Consider the following 17,499-nt stretch of genomic DNA (forward strand, 5'->3'; position numbering starts at 1 on the left):
TTCATCCACCACAACTTGGACATTGATCAGATTGCTGAGAGTGAAGATGACAAGGAAACCTTAATTGTTTAAAGAAATTAAGTCATTAAATATTTTTTATTATAGAGTAATGATTATAAAACTCTGCTGATGACTGGACACTAACTTGTAATTGCAGTAGTGAACAGCCATAATGGCTGTTCACTACTGCAATTACCTAAATGGCTGAGCCATTTAGGTGTAGTTTTGCATATCATTTACTTTATGTAAAGAAGAGTATTCAGCAAATATTAAATAAGGGAGCGTGCATAAGAAGTATGTACATATGTAAATATGTATAATTTACACATTGATATAAGGGGTGTTAGGGGTCCTTATCTAAAATTGAGGATAGACGCTCTTTAATGATTTAAGTATTCGACATTCGCAGATAAACATACGTAAAAATTTCAAATGATCTAATTAATATGCATATTTACATGGAAATTCTAGTCGATTTTGGCATTTTTGAGTCTTTTTGTCTTTGTTTCTCATGCATTTGAGACTGGCACGGAATTTGATTCAATCATCTGCTCAGTTTTGTCAACATTTATTTTTTAGAACCCATCCACCATCGTAAAATAATAACAATTAACATTTTGTATTTTAAAAATCTACAGGGTATCGCGTGCAATTTAATTTACGGCTAAATACAAGTTCGTTCAGGTAAGGAAAGATAATTAGCATAAGTATTACTCTACTTCCGTTAAGGTGTAAGGTAGCTGTAAAGTAAAATCGGTGATGTTTGTATGCAGAAATTTGTCTGATTATTTGTGATTCAAATTTGGAGTTAAAATGTTTCTATATTTAAAATAATTGTTTTATTTCAGATTCGCCATGTCCGACCAGCTCTGTTTGCTCTGCTTACGATCCTTTCACCTAGGAGAGGGAACCAACTCGGCGAAATTTTCCACCACAAACATCCGGGTGGCGACGTTGTGCCAATTGTTACGACCGAGTTATAATGATAAGGCAGGTTATCTTCAATTTGAGAAGGACGAGACATGTCAATTTTGTTCGACTTGCTATCCCCATGTCAGCCAAGTGGAAGAAAACCGGAAGCAAATTGTCCTCCTGGAGGAACAAATTGGGCGAAATGTTGATCATATTCGAACCACAATTTTAAATTCATCGTCTTCATCTCAGGAAGACAACACAATTATTGACATTCGAAATATTCTACTTCGTCTGACCGGTTGGTTTTGCTTTACGATTTTATTCTAGTTTTATAATATTTTTGTTTGACACAAATCTGAAATCTCGGAGTCCTTATGACCTTTGTAAACTTTATTCTGTAAACGTACAAACGTTTACAAACTATTTCCAAGGAAAATTAGCTTATAAATTGTTGTCAGTTTGCTCAGATTAAGGTCGTCTTTTTATTTTATGTATGTATACTAGTTTTCAAAATTACGTTACAAAATTTACGGATTTTACAAATTTGCCAAAGACTGCGTTAATCGTCTCTTTATTTTATGATTAATTAATATCTTATAATTAGCGGAGGAGGAGGAAGAAGACGACAATTATGCACTGGACGAATTTCAAGTCAAACTAGAGCCGGAAATTGACCATAGTAATGACGTCGATCCATTGGAGGATGGGGATTTTCATTTCGATTACTCGTCAAATAATCACCTGGATCTCAAAGAAGAAGACGATGAAGATGACGATTCTTCTTTTTGTATAACTCCTTGCTCACTAAATGAGTCAAACGTCGTCGTCAAATCAAGGCGCCGAAAGGGCACAAAGCGCAAGACACCAACTACACTAAAAAGGTAGCAATTGGTATTCAATTAGAAATTATTTTGCCAATATACCTAAAAAAATTGGTCTATCCCTAGAAAAAATGACACGAAAAAACGAAAACGGGAACAAAATATAGAAACAACGACTCCAAAACGAATCAAGCAAGAATTTCCTCCCACCCTGGAAGCGACACGATCCTCTTCACGTATCAAAAACTCCACCCATCCTCTAAAAGACGTTAAAGAAATATTTCCAAAGAAAAAAACTCTTCAAAAATCTGCCCCCGATTTCCAATTATTAAATGATATAAAGTCTGACGACCCAGATTGGGCTGAAAACAATTCCTCCACCCCCAAGAATGAATCTCAGCCTAAAAAGTTCATTCCTCGCTCCGTACCGAACGCCCATTTCTACCCGTGTCCCGTCCCCGGGTGCTCGTCTTACTCCACCTCCAGCCTGAGAAGGGAGACCCACCTGAAGCGGATTCATGGAGGCGGAGCTCACTTCCCGTGTCCCATCTGCCCCAAAAAGTTCCAACGCCATTACTCCGTCGCCATGCATTTGGCGAAAAGTCACGAAAAAGGGGAAAAAACCTTGGCCTGCGTCAAATGTGGGAAGAAATTCTGTCTCATTCAGAATTTGGAGAGACATTTAAACTTTCACGAAATCGAGGAAGCCAAACCCCTTGTTTGCCACGTGTGCGATTTACGATTTGAAAACGACACGAAGCTTGGCCTACATTTGGTCCAACACAGTTCGAAACGCTACACATGCAGCCACTGTGGGAAGGGATTCGGCAATAAGCCTCCTTTGGATAAGTACGAAGCTATTTTTGGTTAAATAAATAATTTGTGTGTATCAATAGCAACTAATATTTTTTGTCTTTAGACACATTCGCCTTGAGCATACGGGAGAACGACCGGAAAAATGTGACCAGTGCGAGGAGTCCTTCGTTGACAAGGTGGCCCTCACTCGTCACGTGGCCTACGTCCACACTGAGACCAAAGAACACGTCTGTCATATTTGTGGAAAAGACTTTCACCTCTTAAATGTCTTGAAGTGGCATCTCAAACGACATGACGAAAAGAAAAGGCATGCCTGCGAAACGTGTGGTGAAACGTTTTTAGACCCGTGTACCTTGCAATCACATCGAGTCAGGATGCACAACGAGGCGCCTGTGATTTGTGACGAGTGGTAATTTTTTACTTGAATATTTTTTACGGCTTAATTCAATCTGAATAAAACCTTTGTAAATATCTATGAATCTAGTGGGAAAGCCTGTAGCTCGGATAACACGTTACGAAAACATAAGTTGACCCATTTGGAAGTGAAGCCACACCAATGCAGTGTAAGATTTACTTTGGGCGTACTCTCGAAATTTTGCACATTATAATTTGCGAAATGTGCAATATTTTTGTTAAGCAGTTCAGTGGGGGGAATTTTTTCTCCAAACATTTTTAGAAAATGTAATTTTTGTAAATTTCACTAGTTCGCAGGATGACATACTTACCCAATTTTTGAAAAACAATTTGCGAACTAAATACTAGCCTTGGAGGCGTGCAAGTTCGCAAATGAATTTTCAAGCTAAAACTTTTTGCGAGCTTGCTAACGTTTTTTTTGTTAACGATACTAATGATGCGAACTCTTACGCAATAATAACACGTTGTCGTGAGCACCCCCATTACATATATTTTTGCCTCTAAAAAATATAATTTTGCAAAAACTGATCCAACTGATTTTTTTAAATTTAGGTTTGCCAGGCTCGTTTCGTTCGGAAGTCAGAACTCGACAGTCACATGAGGGCTCACACGGGGGAACGGCCTTATCCCTGCCCCCACTGCGAGATAGCGTTCAAGACGAGGAAGCATTTGGCCGTGCACGTACAACGGTTCCACACACCTGGCTACGTCGTCCGGATCCGGCACCCGTGCCCCCACTGCGACAAGGGCTACCCTTCCAACTGCTTCCTCCAGGCGCACATCCGTCAAGTCCACACGGGCGAGCGGCCCTTCGTCTGCGACCAGGCCGGGTGTGGAAAAGGGTTCGCGAAAAAGACGTCGCTCTACCTGCACTTGAAGGGTCATCATGGTCTCGTAATAGAGAAAAAGCGTAAACACGTGCTGCCGAAAGGAAAGAGGAACGTGATTCCTTCCGTGGAGGAAAACGTGTGCAATTAAACTTAAATTTAATTTTTACTATGTAATAATATTGTAAAATTGAACTGATTTTATTACACGTAATACATTTTTCTACCAAGATTATATATTTTATAATGATCCCCTCATTTATAAGATTACGTCAAATGATTCCGTTAATTACGATTTTTTCGTATGTAAATCATACTATGTATTATTAATATTAAGTGCATACAAGAAACTCCATGTCACCACTTTTACATTTAAACTCACTCCCGCCAAAACCATAATACCCGCCCCCGCTTACATGGTACGAGCCAGGCATCCAGTTTCTATTATTGTTTAGACAACTGACCACATAGAGCGTTTCCCTTGAAGCCGTTCTTCCTCCACGGATCGCCCCCGCGGGAAGAGTGTCAGATCTCACCCACCTCAGCGCATTGGAGTGAGGATTGGTCAAAACTTCGATTTGGTCAGATCCTCCCTTCGCATACTCTCTCCCGCCCCAGACGATGTCGCAGTTTTTAGACGCAGTATGATACTTTCCAGGAATAATGTCCCCTTGATGGTAGACACGACAGTTGTATAAAGGCGTGCCATCCGCCTCCCAACCAATTAGCACCATATTGGACGAACTGGTCAAGGAGTTTCTGTTCACGAAACGGTAACCGAGGCAATCTGAGAAAGTATTTACATACGGTGGAATTATTTATGCGTGTCACTTCATTGGCATAAATCTCACTATGCCCATTTCCATGTTGAATTTACTGTCTCTCGCCAATGCGTCAAAATTCTTATGCAAATGAGGTGACACGCACGAATAAATTCACTGTACGTTCATGTTAATGCAAATCCTGGCCAAATTTTTGGTCGCAATTTTTGGTCCAAATTTGCAAATTGAGTAAATATCAATTGACTCACCAGAATTACAGCCATACATTTCATTTAACAGTTCGATATCCAGGACGGAAAGCGAACCCCCACTCCCACACTTGGTAACGCCTGGTTGCTTCGGTAAATAGCAGCCGTTGTAACATTCCCCTTGAAATTAAGAATTATCGTAATTTAATATTAATTCTAAAATTGTAATACTAAATCAATAAAATGTTCACCTTCGTAATGTTCAATACTGACGTAATCGTAGAGCTTGTGCAGACCAAATGGTAAATCGTCCTTTCCTGGCGGGCTGCATTTCGAAGTGTCGAATCCAATCCAATTATCTCGATCTTGCCGTGTCTGCTCGTGTCCGAGACAGAGGGTGTGACCTAATCATAAAAGGACAACGTATAGACTAAAATTATCCGTGTTTAATTAATCACTCTAAATAAATTAAGCAAAATTAGCTCAAGTTTGAATGAAATTCATGCAACACTCTTCGAAATACTTAATGTTACCCTTTCGAAAAGCAAATCCACTCTGAATTTAGTATTAAGTGAATATAAATCCAGAGTAACGTTAACTTGATTAAGCGTAAAGTTTAGTCTGTATTTAGTAAATACAGTTTACTTATCAAATTCAGGGTGCACTAACTTTTCCAAAAGGATAACAGTATTTTTAAGAGTGAAACTTGAATAAAAATCTAGATGACATAATTAGGCATGCCTAATTGCATACATATATCATCTAGATTTTTAACTGCAGTTACCTAATTCGTGCGTCATAACGCCACTCGTGACACAGCCTCCCCCAAACTTAGCAAATTGGGCGCCATTATTCATACACATGTGCGCCAAGCCGCAGACATTGTCGTCATACAAGATTTTAACCCAAGACGTGTGACGATTCTGCTTCGGAACAAAGCGGATGCAGGTGTTCTTGTGAAAGTTGTTTATCGCTTCGGCAACCCGGACGCGCATGTCTGCTGTAAACTTGGCGTCTAGCATATAAGGGACCTGAGCGTTGGTCCATATTCTCATCCCAACAGCCCTAGTTTGAAATCTCGCGGTGTCCTGCGGTGGCAGTATTAAGGGTGGTGTGTCATTCGTAAAGGGTTTGCTGCTACTAAGGAGCTCGGCTTGTTTGAATTCTTCATCGGTGATAAAGTTGGGGGACGAAATTCCTAGAAAGGCATGAAATACATACGTTGTTAGAAATCTGGTAAAGTCAGGCAGGTATTGATTTCTTAGTATTAAGGTTGCTACCGCTTGGTATTAAAATTATACCGCGGCCCAAAAAAATTTGCTAGTGATATGGTAAAATTTTAATAAGGAGCTGTTACTATAAGGTATTAATTATCAATACAACTTTGGTATATAGAGTCATACGTAAACACCGCTTCATATTACTTTAAAACTGTATTTCTAAGAGTGGGGTATTTTTAATCCAAGGAAAATTAAGGCTATATTAGAATTTTGTTAATAATTTTTTAGCGTTTCTTACATACCGTTTGTAATGCAACTCATCCCGAGAAGTAGAAATGCCCCAGTTAAAAGTGTTTTGATTTCCATTTTTTTTAACTCGGCAGGTTTATTGACGGAGAATGGAAGATAATAAAAGTAGTACATTTTGGCGTCCCATTTATATTGGTGCAAACGGACATATTTATTTGTTATATGGAATCATTGTGTATTCATAAAATGATAAATTGCATCAATGACCATCTGGCAATCGTACATAGTTGTACTTTGAAGAAATCGTTTTATTATTGTAAATACATTTTGATCTATGCATGTAAATATTTTTATGTACCGAATAGTATTCCAATTTTGAAAAATACTTAGACAGAAATATGTAAATCAGCATATGGACTATATTTACTTAACAACAAAGTAATTGCATTTTCCTGGTAGACGAATAATGGACCGAATATCATTTTGATTTATAACCTTTCATTTTATTCGTTTATGGACTCATTTAGTTAAATACTTTGTTATTTGCAGATACCAAATACTGTCACCACGAAAATAGTTAAGCATTTGAAACCACACGTTTGCAAGGTAGAAAAACCTGTTGGGATAAAAGAGCACGTGTTTTGTTTTCTATAATTTATTGATAAATAAAATTTTCCATGATACAGTGATGTTTAAACTTATTTATGAAACACGTCAATGTCGCGTACATTTAACTAACAACGTTTTGGGATGGCTTATAAATTAATACATAATTGATATAATTTTCATACTTTATTCTACATACTCGGACCAGGTATTCCCGTACAAGCATTTCTGGTGATAAATCCCAAAGTATTAGAGCTGGTCGAAATTTTTATGGATGAACAAGGTATTAATATTGTTTAGAAATCATAACTTCTTTTCCAAGATTTCGTCCACCGACTTGTATGCAAGACATAAGTCGTTGTAGAGATCGGTCGATCGTGGCACGCGGCCATATTCTTGGAAAAAGTAGTTCAGACTTTCCACCGTTGGAGAAAAATTTAATAGAAAAAGGGACAGATATTTGCTCTACGGAAGTCGGACATCCCCTTAAGTATGCGGAAGTCAATTAGAAGTCACCAACATGGTTAGAATGGAGCGAGTTGGCTGGAAAAAGCAAATCTCTGTTTTTTCCGCAAAGAGTAACAGTTCGAGCCAAGAAATATTTTTGGAGTGTCCTGGAGCCAATCATTAAACCCCTGAACACTGACACCTCGGGAAATAAACATTCGACCATCCAACAAGATCTTGCTCCTGCTCACGGTGCAAAAATTGTCCAAAAATCGTTTTGGACGAATTTTCATGACTTTATTTCATCGCAAGAACGGTCCTCAGCACCTGCGGACCTGAATTCCCAAAATTATGACTGGTGGTCAAAATAATAGATGTAAGTATGTTCTAAATCTCAGGAAAGCGTGGAAGGCCTGAGGTCGTACTTACTGAAGATCTGGTCGCTTTTCCCATGAAAACCGCGCGTGCCGCGAGCGATCAGTCTCCACCACGACTTATGTCTTGCGTACAAGTCGGTGGACGAAATCTTGGAAAAGAAGTTATGATTTGTAAACAATATTAATACCTTGTTCATCCATAAAAATTTCGACCAGATAGCTCTAATACTTTGGGATTTATCACCAGAAATGCTTGTACGGGAATACCTGGTCCGAGTATGTAGAAGAGATTGCATTCAGAGTTGGGTTTTGAGTCAGAAGAGGTGTGCATGACGTCATTAGGGTAAGTGTACGTATGAAATTAAAATGGTTGTATGTTAAGATGCATGTTCAAAATTATTAAATATTTAGCAAAAAGCGTATTATGTATGAGTTAATTGCACATTTTACTTAATGTTCCAAAAAAAAGAACATTTGAACAATACAATTTTCATTAAACATGCTCATAAAACGTTCCATGTAAATATTTACTGATTATTTGCCCAAGTTATAGGACTGGTACATACATACATAACAACTTTATTGAAGAATAAATTCTGTAATTAACTAATAATTATTAGTTAATTATTAGTTAAGATTTTACATACCTACATTATTTAAATAATGTAGGTATGTAAAATCTTGAAACATTTGACTTTAACTGACACATTGGATGACCAGACCATCAATCTTATTAAATGTAAATCATACATACATACGCAAGATTTGATTGTATCGAAACGCAGTATGTAAATACATATTTACAATTTTTCTTTTAACTCATCATTGCACATTTTCATATTTAAATATTCAACAAAATAATTACCTATTAAACATTTTTCTTATCGTGTTCATCAAATCGTTGGATGTCACCATTCTCTACATTTCCATCCTTATTCAACATGTCAAATTCTTCCCTTACGTAGTCTGCAACTTTCACTAAATCCTCCCGTTTATGAAACACGACCCTACTTCCGGTCAGTTGGACGGTAAGTTTCCCATTATAACTTGTCGTCGTAACGACGAAGTGATGTCCCCCAGGTTGCAAACCTGGGTAAAGTATCCCCGTTTCTGCCACGTGACCCAGTAACTTCATCGGCTCCCCGACAAATACCACGTTTGAATGGATGCAACTCGCAACATGTGGCATGCGCGTGCTGGACGTTCCGAAAGTCCCGTACATCAAGCCCACCAGGCTGGTCGCGGCCATCATTCCGAGTGAAAGGGGGGAAAAGAGGATGCGGTCAAATTGGTCAGAAATCCTGGCAAGACGGGCAGCCTGAGATGGTTCCGGGGTCATGGGGGCAATAAGGGGCATGGCAAAACTGTTGGGCAGACACACAATTGCATTATGTAATTTACATATCATAAGTTCATATTAAGTGGTGTACACGAATCCGAGTCAGATTCGGCTATAGTCGAATCCCAAATTGCTGGATTTCGACTCGAATTTGAGATAAGCGAATCCTCACGAACAGGAATTCGGATTCGAGTGCATTTACCAGCCTACTCCTGTTTTTTGGCTATAAAGTCTCGCGGTAAAAAGGTTTCCACCTGGCCCAAACAGTTCGCACCCACTTCCATTCAAAACCCTATGTCTAAAGTTTTAAGTTGCCATAAGCTTTGAATGGAATTGGGTGCGAACTGTATGGGCCAGGTGGAAACCTTTTTACCGCGAGATTTTACAGCAAATAAAATAAGAGTATGTATGGCCTCCTTAATTAGAACCGTACATATGCACGAATCAGAGTCCGATTCGAATTCGAGTTTCAACTCCCGAGTGTGATTCGAAATACAAATCTTTGTTTTCGAGGATTAACTAATTTCGAACTCGAATGTGAATCCTTCATTTTGGGGCTCGACTCAGACCGAATCTGGATTCATGCGGACCACTAATTGTCACGTGTAATAAAATTGTACAAAATGTGGCGCATGAAGATATGTGCTTACCTGTTGTTCGTCATTGTTCCTGGATGGTTCATTTTTGGCAGGACGTACATCGTTGATAAGTCCCCGTCCGAATTACTCCCCTTTTCCAGTAGCAACCTCCGGATCGCTCCTGTCACGCCGGCGTGAATTATGGAGGTCACCTTGACCCCAGTCTTTTTCGAGATGTCTTTAAGCACCGAAAGGTCAACCCGTGTGGCGGCATGGGTCACACCAGAATTAATATTCACCGTCTTCTTATCTTTAATTGGTACGACCTCGGAATTCAACCCTTTCAGATAGTAGTACAAGGTTTGACTCGGCGTGATAAAAAGTAGTTCACCCAAGTAGCAAAACTTCTTCCATGGAGAAAGCGTCAATTTTGTTCGTAGAGTTTTTAGAATTTTTTCAATTTCCGTTCCCAACGTGGGACTTGGATCGAATAAATCTCGGATTAGCGCCATGTACGCCAACCCGTCGCCGAGAAGGTGATGAAACCTTAACACAATGGCGGATGATGTGCCGAACTCGGGGTGGGCGTAGTTTCGGAAATAGATAAACTCCCAGAGCGGATTTTCTAGTGGGTATCCTTTTTCGATTAGGTTTATCAGCAGGTCGGATATTTTGTCAGGATCGGATTCATCGTTTTGTGTGACGTGATTCGAAAGAGAGAAATTTTGGCAGGTTTTCCAGAAATAGACCGACATCCAGCGGGTCAGTGTAGAGGTGAGTTCAGGACGCTGTTAAACATGCCAAAATCAAATTATGTAATTAAATAATGCGTTACAACCTCTCACCTAAGCAACCTAAGCATAAACATCAATTTGAAAATATGTATTGGGTTAAAAATTAAAAAATGCTCTGCATAAACATTCCCCCACACGAACCCCTCGAATTTATAGTCCGATTCAGAGCCTGTTTTTGAGGATTCATCCATCAGACCAATCTCGAATCCGGATTCTTGATAGTTATAAATTTTATCGTGCAAATGTATATGCTTTATTTTGCAAATTATACATACATATATTCGCAGACTAAATAAGTTAATGCATACATACATACATATGTGACTAAAAAAATATTTGACGCGTGTAATACGCCTAGCGAACCCTTAATTTCTTTTAATCGTACCCCATCCAAGGCTTTTTCCACTCTTCGCACCACATCGGCAAAGGCGGGTCGTCCCTTCAAGTAAATGACGCCACAACACGAGTTCCTTGGTCGACCATGGATGTCGTCGCAGACGACGAGAAAGTCGTTCAAACTTAACGGGGCTTGAAACAATGCTTGGAAAATGGGGGCGAAAAATATGACAATCCTTCTGTACATGTAGAGAGGACAGACAAAAAGAACGAGGACAAATGGAAGGATAAATACGGACAAGAAAATTGATGACAAAATTAAGAACGCCTCTTTAAACACGATTTTAAATTTTAGTGACATCTTGGCACACAAACAGTTATAATTAAGTGATAGGGTTCTACTATCTGCACTAAATGATGGGCAAGAAGCAAATGATATTTGAGTATTTTGAATGCAATTTCCTACTAATTACGTACATATGTAATTCAGTGTATTTATCTGTATATTCAGTCGATAGATACTTTTTATGAGCGATTTGTCTGTCCGTCGGCACGCTGCATACATACATACAGGGACATACATACCAGTAAATATTTAATTTTTAAACTATATACTCCAAAATTTTTGGTTCGGGATTTTGATTTTTATAACAAAATACAGTTCGTTCATCGCCCTCACAGGTCAAAAGGTCAAAGCATTATGTTATACGTCATAATGGGCACTTCGGTTCGGCACCTTCGTCATATCTGCTGCGAAGTAAGGATATTTCGTACTAAATAGACATCGAGAAATGCATTAGTTGTATATTGCTTACCCGAAATTTGTGGTACCCAGACACACCTAGATATATGTATTTATGTATCTATTAGATGCATACATACATACGTGTTTTAAGGTTAAAAATTAAATTGAGGATAAGTAGATGATTAATTACATAAGTGCATATTTATGCACAAAGAAGCCGTACGTAAGGAATGTGTTCCATTGTCTGAGAGCCATGATACCTACATACATACATACATGCATACCTCCTGTTATAATCAAGATACATATGTACGTAGTAGAAAGATAGAACCCCATCTTCCTCGAATCGACCACACGCATCTTTCATGCACGGTCCCCAAATGGTTCATAATAAATTTAAGATTGAGTAAGGGTAAGGAAGGTCATTGCCAGGGTGTCTCCAAAATCATTAACAAGTAGACCGCGAATGTAACCCAGGGATGAAAGAATTGACCTCGTTCACAGGGTCACTGGTTATGGGAATATTTATTTATTTCATTTTCGATTTTTAAGATCTTAACGCATTACGTGACTGAATTTATAGCTGCTATTGTATAGAAATGAAGAAATTGAACTGCGCAAAAATCCAAGTCCATGGAACCCTGACAATGCACTGGACATGAATGAATTCTACATGCATATGTATGTGGACAAACTATATATTACTCCATTCTAAAAGTATTTATCGAATATTATATAAAATTAAGTTGGGCCAACTTTTATTAATGAAAGGCCACTTTTTGAAGCTATGATTATTAAATTAAGTAACTGCGCTTTGGTATGGAATGACACTATGTATAAAGTGCAACGAAAATGACCAAATTAACAGATTGGATAATCATGTATGTATGTACATACGTACATACATACATATACACACGTATTTATATATATGTATAAATTGTGTACCTCTTAAGGTAATAGATCATGCATAATAATACATATATAGCTGTGTTATAGTTGGAGATTTGGTAACTATATAAATCTCCTGACATTCACGACAAAAAAAGTTCAAAACATGATCCAGCTATAACTAGAAAATTTGGATACAATTAAATATATTATTAAATATGTATGTTCCTGCCTCGTCGCAGAATATTTGATTCATAATTTGAGATCGTTTCATTCATAAATATTAAACATGATTATGTACCAAATCCGGATTGCCATAGTCATGCAAATTAGAAATTATAATTGCATCGGAAAGGTATGTTACAAGCGTTACTAAAATTTCACAATATCAAATTTCCATAAGAAAACCTTGTCAAATATTGGGAGCCTAATAATATGTAATTAGTTCTGTCTGAGGGAATTAATTTTATATTGAGCGGATTCACGTCAACTTTCGCACATCTCACAAATTAAACATAGCAACACACTTTTCGAAAATATGTACATAAGTATTGCAAAATTTGCGAGATTTCACAAAAAATTTTCCCAGTAAATGGACATTTTATTTCACAAATTATGACTAAAACTCGTCCTCACCATCACTAGCCATAAAAATTACTGAAATCCGTGGAAACAACATCAAAACATGTTTTTAGAAGTAGTTTTGCGAGATTTGCGAATTAATATTTTCCGAATTTCCTTACGACACGAACTTTTAGACCGTCACAAATTTGCCATTAAATGTGTTTCGATGCCAAATACATACATTGGACGTTGTCGTGAGTATGTTCATTGAAAACGCACTTAAATATTCTTACATACATAAATATATACTTATGCTAATTCTAATTTAACAATATCCACGAGTTGTGATTCATTCAAAATTTTAAAAAAATGGTGACAGATGTTTCGAACAGTGCCCGGTTTATTTTAATGCAAGTAGTTGCGAAATCATGACCCATATAAATACCACGTCCCTGCAAATTATGTCGTTCCACTTTAATCCGCCAAAAAATTTGAAGAAACACAAACATCCATAAATAAAATAGCGAGGAAAATGCAATTTCTGCTAACTCTTCTCGTCATTGCGTGTGCCGTCGTTTTGGCGATGGCGATGCCAAATCCGTCCTGGGAGTTGCAACCGAACGGAGACTTTGGATATTCCATGGGCGGAGGTTCCTACCTGGGGACAGATGGGTCGTATAATGTTTGGGGGAAAAAGTAGATTTTCAGTAAATCAGGTAATTAATTTGGCAAAATTGTTGCTAATTATCTATGATTTCTTGTAGGGTTATCAACAACCACATATTTATTGGCTTGTTAATATTTAGATGGTGACCTGATGTAAATTCCAAGTATCAACTTTAAAATTAAATTTAAATCAAATGTTAAATTTTAAATTGTAAATTTTATTGATAAAACTGATCTGAAATAATTATAAAGCAAAATGCAATGATGCTGTAACTGACTTGTTTCAAAATTTTTGTAGTATACATATTCGTTTTTTCATATTTGCATGAATATTGGACTTAAAAGTTCAAATACCAATTCTTAATTAAATACATATAGCAGAAAAGTTCAAATATTTAATTAAATACATGCAATTAACTAATTTATCTTGAGCATTTTGTTCAATTGTCCCATTCCAAGGATCCCACCTTACACCTCGTCCCCATGGTTTCCCAAAATTTCAAATTCTTCCCTTATATAGTCTGAAATCTTGCGTAAATCAGCCCTCTCGGGAAAGATGGCCCTACTTCCAGTCAGTTGAATACCAAGTTTCCCATTGTAACTTGTCGTCGCGAGACAGAGGTGCTGCCCGCCAGCTTGCAAACCCGAGTAAATAATTCCAATTTCTGCCACGTGACCAAACAGCTTCATCGGCTCCCCGACAAATGCGAAGTTGGAATGGATGAAACTCGCGACCGGCGGCCATGGCCAGGTCGTCAGGCCGAAGGTGTCGTTGATCAAGCCTGTCAAGTCAGCCAAACTCATCATACCGAGAAAGAGGGGGGAAACTAGGAGGTGGTCGAATTGTTTGGAAATTCTGGCAAGTCGGGCAGCCTGGGATGGTTCTGGGGTCATCGGGGAAATTAGCGGCATCCCAAAACTGGACATAAATTTGTAAATTATTAGATTAAGAAGTATGATAAGAAATAAAATTTCAATTTATGTGTGTATTCAGGTGTGAAAAATTGCAAAACTTGGGCATCTAAAATCGGCTTTAAAACCGCTTAGCAACCGGCTTACGATTTAACTAAATACCATTTTTACACCGTTTAGAAAAATCGGTTTGATAAAAAGAATATTTTAATTTTGTCCTAAAAACCGGTTTATACTCACTCGCAAACCGCTTTTCTATTTTTAATAGTACAAACTGTATCGGAGGAGCTAATACTTATTTCTTATTGCTCAGATAAGAATTAATTGTTGTGAAATCCTTTATTCTCATCTCAAGCTTATTTTTGATTGTAATTTTGTTTTAAATTTTACCCTACTACGTACATACAACCGGAATAATCGAAAGCTAGTTTTTCGAAAAATTGCTAACATAAGACAAACCGATGTAGATCTATTCAGGTAGGTCTATTCAGGAATGTAGGTCTATTCAGGAACATGGGCAAAAATATGCAACACACGACGATACATACGAATTGTTCGTCATTGATCCTGGATGGTTCGTCTTGGGGAGGACGTAAATCGTGGATAAATCCCCATCTGCTCGGCCCCCCCTTTCCAGTATCATCCTTCGCATCGCACCCGTCACGCCGGCATGAATAATCGAGGTCACCTTGACCCCAGTCTTTTTCGAGATGCTTTTCAACACCGAAATATCCAGCAATGTCGAGACATGTGTCACACCAGGGATGGACGCCGTGTATTTCGTCTTGCTTCTCGGCATCGGTATCATTTGAGAAGTGATCCCTTTCAGATAATAGTACACGGCTTGGCTCGGCGTGACAAAAATTAGTTTGGTCACGTAACACAATTTCTGCCATGGAGAAAGCGAAAATCTGACTCGTAATGTTTTTAAAATTTTGTCCATTTCCTCGTCCACTGTGGGATTTTGATCGCACAAATCGCGCATTAGCGCCATGTACGCGATAGCATCGCCGAGAGTGTGATGAAATCTGAGCAAGATGGCGGACATGGTGCCGTACTCGGAATGTGCGTAGTTTGGGAAGTAGATTAGCTCCCAGAGAGGATTTTCTGGCGGGTATCCTTGGTCGATAAGGCCTACTGCAAATTCCGAAAATTTGTCCGGGTCGGATATATCATTTTGGGAGAAATGATTTGAGAGGGAGAAATCTTCACATTTTTTCCAAAAGTACACGGACATCCAGCGGGCTAAAGAACACGAGAGTTCGGGACGCTGTTGAGAAAATAAGGCAGTTAAATAATTAAGCACAACCAATTCACGTAGTCCTTGATAACTTTATAAAATCCGGAAACTTTTGCGAATATTTCCGAGAAAAGTTTTTGCAAGGTTACTTCAACCAATTTATAGATTTTATAAAGTTACGAAGAACTAGTCGCAGTCTTACTAACTTTTTAAAATTCTGCAACGAATTGTAAAAATCAGAAAATTATTGGATATTTTCCCAAATTGTCCCCTAAGACATAAGTACTTTGTTTTTATTTCGCAAGCTATTTGTTCAATTAACATTGACTTGAATGCCCCTAGTCTAAAATCTTAGTTGCATAATTTTAGTCGAACCCTTAATCAATTTTCAACATACCCCTTCCACCAATTTTTCCACTCTGCCCACCACATCGGCAAAGGCAGGTCTTCCCTTCAAGTAAAAGACGCCACAACACGAATTCCTAGGTCGGCCGTGGTAGTCATCCCAGACGACGATACAGTCATTCAAACTTAAGGGAGTGTACAACCATGGCTTGAAATGCGCGGCGAAAAATATGACAATTTTTCGATAAACGTAACGAGGACAGACAAAAAGTACGAGGAAAAATGGGAGGATGAATATGGAGAAGAAAATCGATGCTAAAATTAAGATAATATCTTTTACAAAGATTTTAAATTTTTGTGACATTTTTAAAATATTTAGTTACACTTGGTACGAGATTTATTTATGCATGAAAAAATATTTTTTGTAAATTCCCGATATTTGCAAGGAATGGTCTGAAGGACAAATGGGAAATGAACACGTATTTGTTTGACGCGATTTCTTAAGTATGCATTGCAAAGGGTGATAAAAAAATAAGTATTGCAAAAGCTGGAGCATTCCGCAACAAATTTTACTATATTGCTTGACTTTAGGTCAATGAAATTTACGTGAGGCCAAACATAAAAGGTAGGGTGTATTTTCTCCTAATTTTAAGCATTACCTCGATGCGGCATGCATAACACGTATGTAATACTTAATTATAACGTCTATGTTATAATTAAGATGGGAAGCATTGGATATCTAAACTAAAACTATATTAGTGACATTTGCTATGCACGGTCCCTTAATCCTGGACTGTTGTTGACTTTTTACGAGCCTATGCGTGTGTATATCATAAATATTTTTAAATTTATGTGTGCAATAAGTCGCTTTATCATCAAATACTGGAAATTCAAGAAGCAATTATACATAGGTACAACAAGCCGTGTTGCAAATGAATAAGTCGCAATTTTGTATAACATCAAGGAATCCGTGAATCTGTAAACCGCATAAATCCGGTTTAACAATGTGAGTGTTCGAATCCAGACTTGACTTTAAATTTGCGGATTGGTTCGAATCCGCAAAAATCGGGGCTCGGGTTCGAGATTCTGTAACAGTGTTAATGTATCCGAAATGGCATGGGCTTGAGCATGTGAATCAATTCTGCTGTCAGATTTATGACTATCAAGGAATATTGTCAACTATATCGAGGAATCTTGATTTTTTTCAAATTTTGATACTACGTACTTAACAGCTCAAATCTGCTAAATACGTTTGTACATTTTGCACTAATTCTTAAAACGAGAAAGATGCGACTTTGTAAAAATCTGAAAGTGGAACCCTGGCAATGCACATTTGACTGAGAAATTTGACCGAGAAACTATGTATGCATGTGAATAATGCGTGTCTGTTTAAGTACGTAAATAAATAGATCGCTTGTTCAGTCCAT

General features: G+C 37.9%; 4 protein-coding genes and 1 long non-coding RNA gene across 9 annotated transcripts; 2 read left to right on the top strand and 3 right to left on the bottom strand.

Moving 5' to 3' along the window:
- The first annotated feature begins 532 nt into the window (after positions 1–532).
- Positions 533–4,028, top strand: LOC110863159 (zinc finger protein 2). Its single transcript, XM_022112407.2, has 7 exons — positions 533–684; positions 849–1,213; positions 1,520–1,796; positions 1,863–2,585; positions 2,656–2,961; positions 3,037–3,115; positions 3,519–4,028. The coding sequence occupies exons 2-7, from the start codon at positions 856–858 to the stop codon at positions 3,942–3,944; spliced, it is 2,169 nt and encodes a 722-aa protein (XP_021968099.1). The 5' UTR covers positions 533–684; positions 849–855; the 3' UTR covers positions 3,945–4,028.
- On the bottom strand, positions 3,974–6,435 carry LOC110863160 (zinc metalloproteinase nas-7). The gene is made up of 5 exons (XM_022112408.2): positions 6,286–6,435; positions 5,548–5,961; positions 5,015–5,167; positions 4,824–4,943; positions 3,974–4,580 (listed from the first exon to the last, which is right to left on the bottom strand). Exons 1-5 carry the CDS (start codon positions 6,404–6,406, stop codon positions 4,126–4,128), a joined length of 1,263 nt encoding a protein of 420 aa, XP_021968100.2. The 5' UTR covers positions 6,407–6,435; the 3' UTR covers positions 3,974–4,125.
- An 84-nt stretch (positions 6,436–6,519) lies between these two features.
- On the bottom strand, positions 6,520–11,188 carry LOC110841907. 5 transcript variants are annotated; one of them, XR_004835296.1, is made up of 5 exons: positions 10,759–11,186; positions 9,652–10,367; positions 7,930–9,026; positions 7,715–7,811; positions 6,680–7,620 (listed from the first exon to the last, which is right to left on the bottom strand). XR_004835296.1 is itself a non-coding variant. In XM_035853845.1 (4 exons), exons 1-3 carry the CDS (start codon positions 11,068–11,070, stop codon positions 8,531–8,533), a joined length of 1,524 nt encoding a protein of 507 aa, XP_035709738.1. In that variant the 5' UTR covers positions 11,071–11,188; the 3' UTR covers positions 6,520–6,848; positions 8,528–8,530. The 5 variants fall into 5 exon arrangements, 2 of the variants coding, with proteins under 2 accessions (XP_035709738.1, XP_021943300.1); XM_035853845.1 differs by lacking the exon at positions 7,715–7,811 and having other exon boundaries at positions 6,520–6,848; positions 8,528–9,026; positions 10,759–11,188; XR_004835294.1 differs by having other exon boundaries at positions 6,680–7,811.
- A 2,176-nt stretch (positions 11,189–13,364) lies between these two features.
- On the top strand, positions 13,365–13,848 carry LOC110842003. The gene is made up of 2 exons (XR_002547275.2): positions 13,365–13,625; positions 13,716–13,848. It is a non-coding gene; the product is annotated as an uncharacterized LOC110842003 (long non-coding RNA).
- On the bottom strand, positions 13,773–16,465 carry LOC118434130. The gene is made up of 3 exons (XM_035846922.1): positions 16,125–16,465; positions 15,036–15,757; positions 13,773–14,494 (listed from the first exon to the last, which is right to left on the bottom strand). The coding sequence occupies exons 1-3, from the start codon at positions 16,434–16,436 to the stop codon at positions 14,044–14,046; spliced, it is 1,485 nt and encodes a 494-aa protein (XP_035702815.1). The 5' UTR covers positions 16,437–16,465; the 3' UTR covers positions 13,773–14,043.
- Between the last annotated feature and the right edge of the window lie 1,034 nt (positions 16,466–17,499).

This window comes from Folsomia candida, unplaced genomic scaffold (assembly GCF_002217175.1).
Source record: "Folsomia candida strain VU population unplaced genomic scaffold, ASM221717v1 Fcan01_Sc001, whole genome shotgun sequence".
Taxonomy (NCBI): Eukaryota; Metazoa; Arthropoda; class Collembola; order Entomobryomorpha; family Isotomidae; genus Folsomia; species Folsomia candida.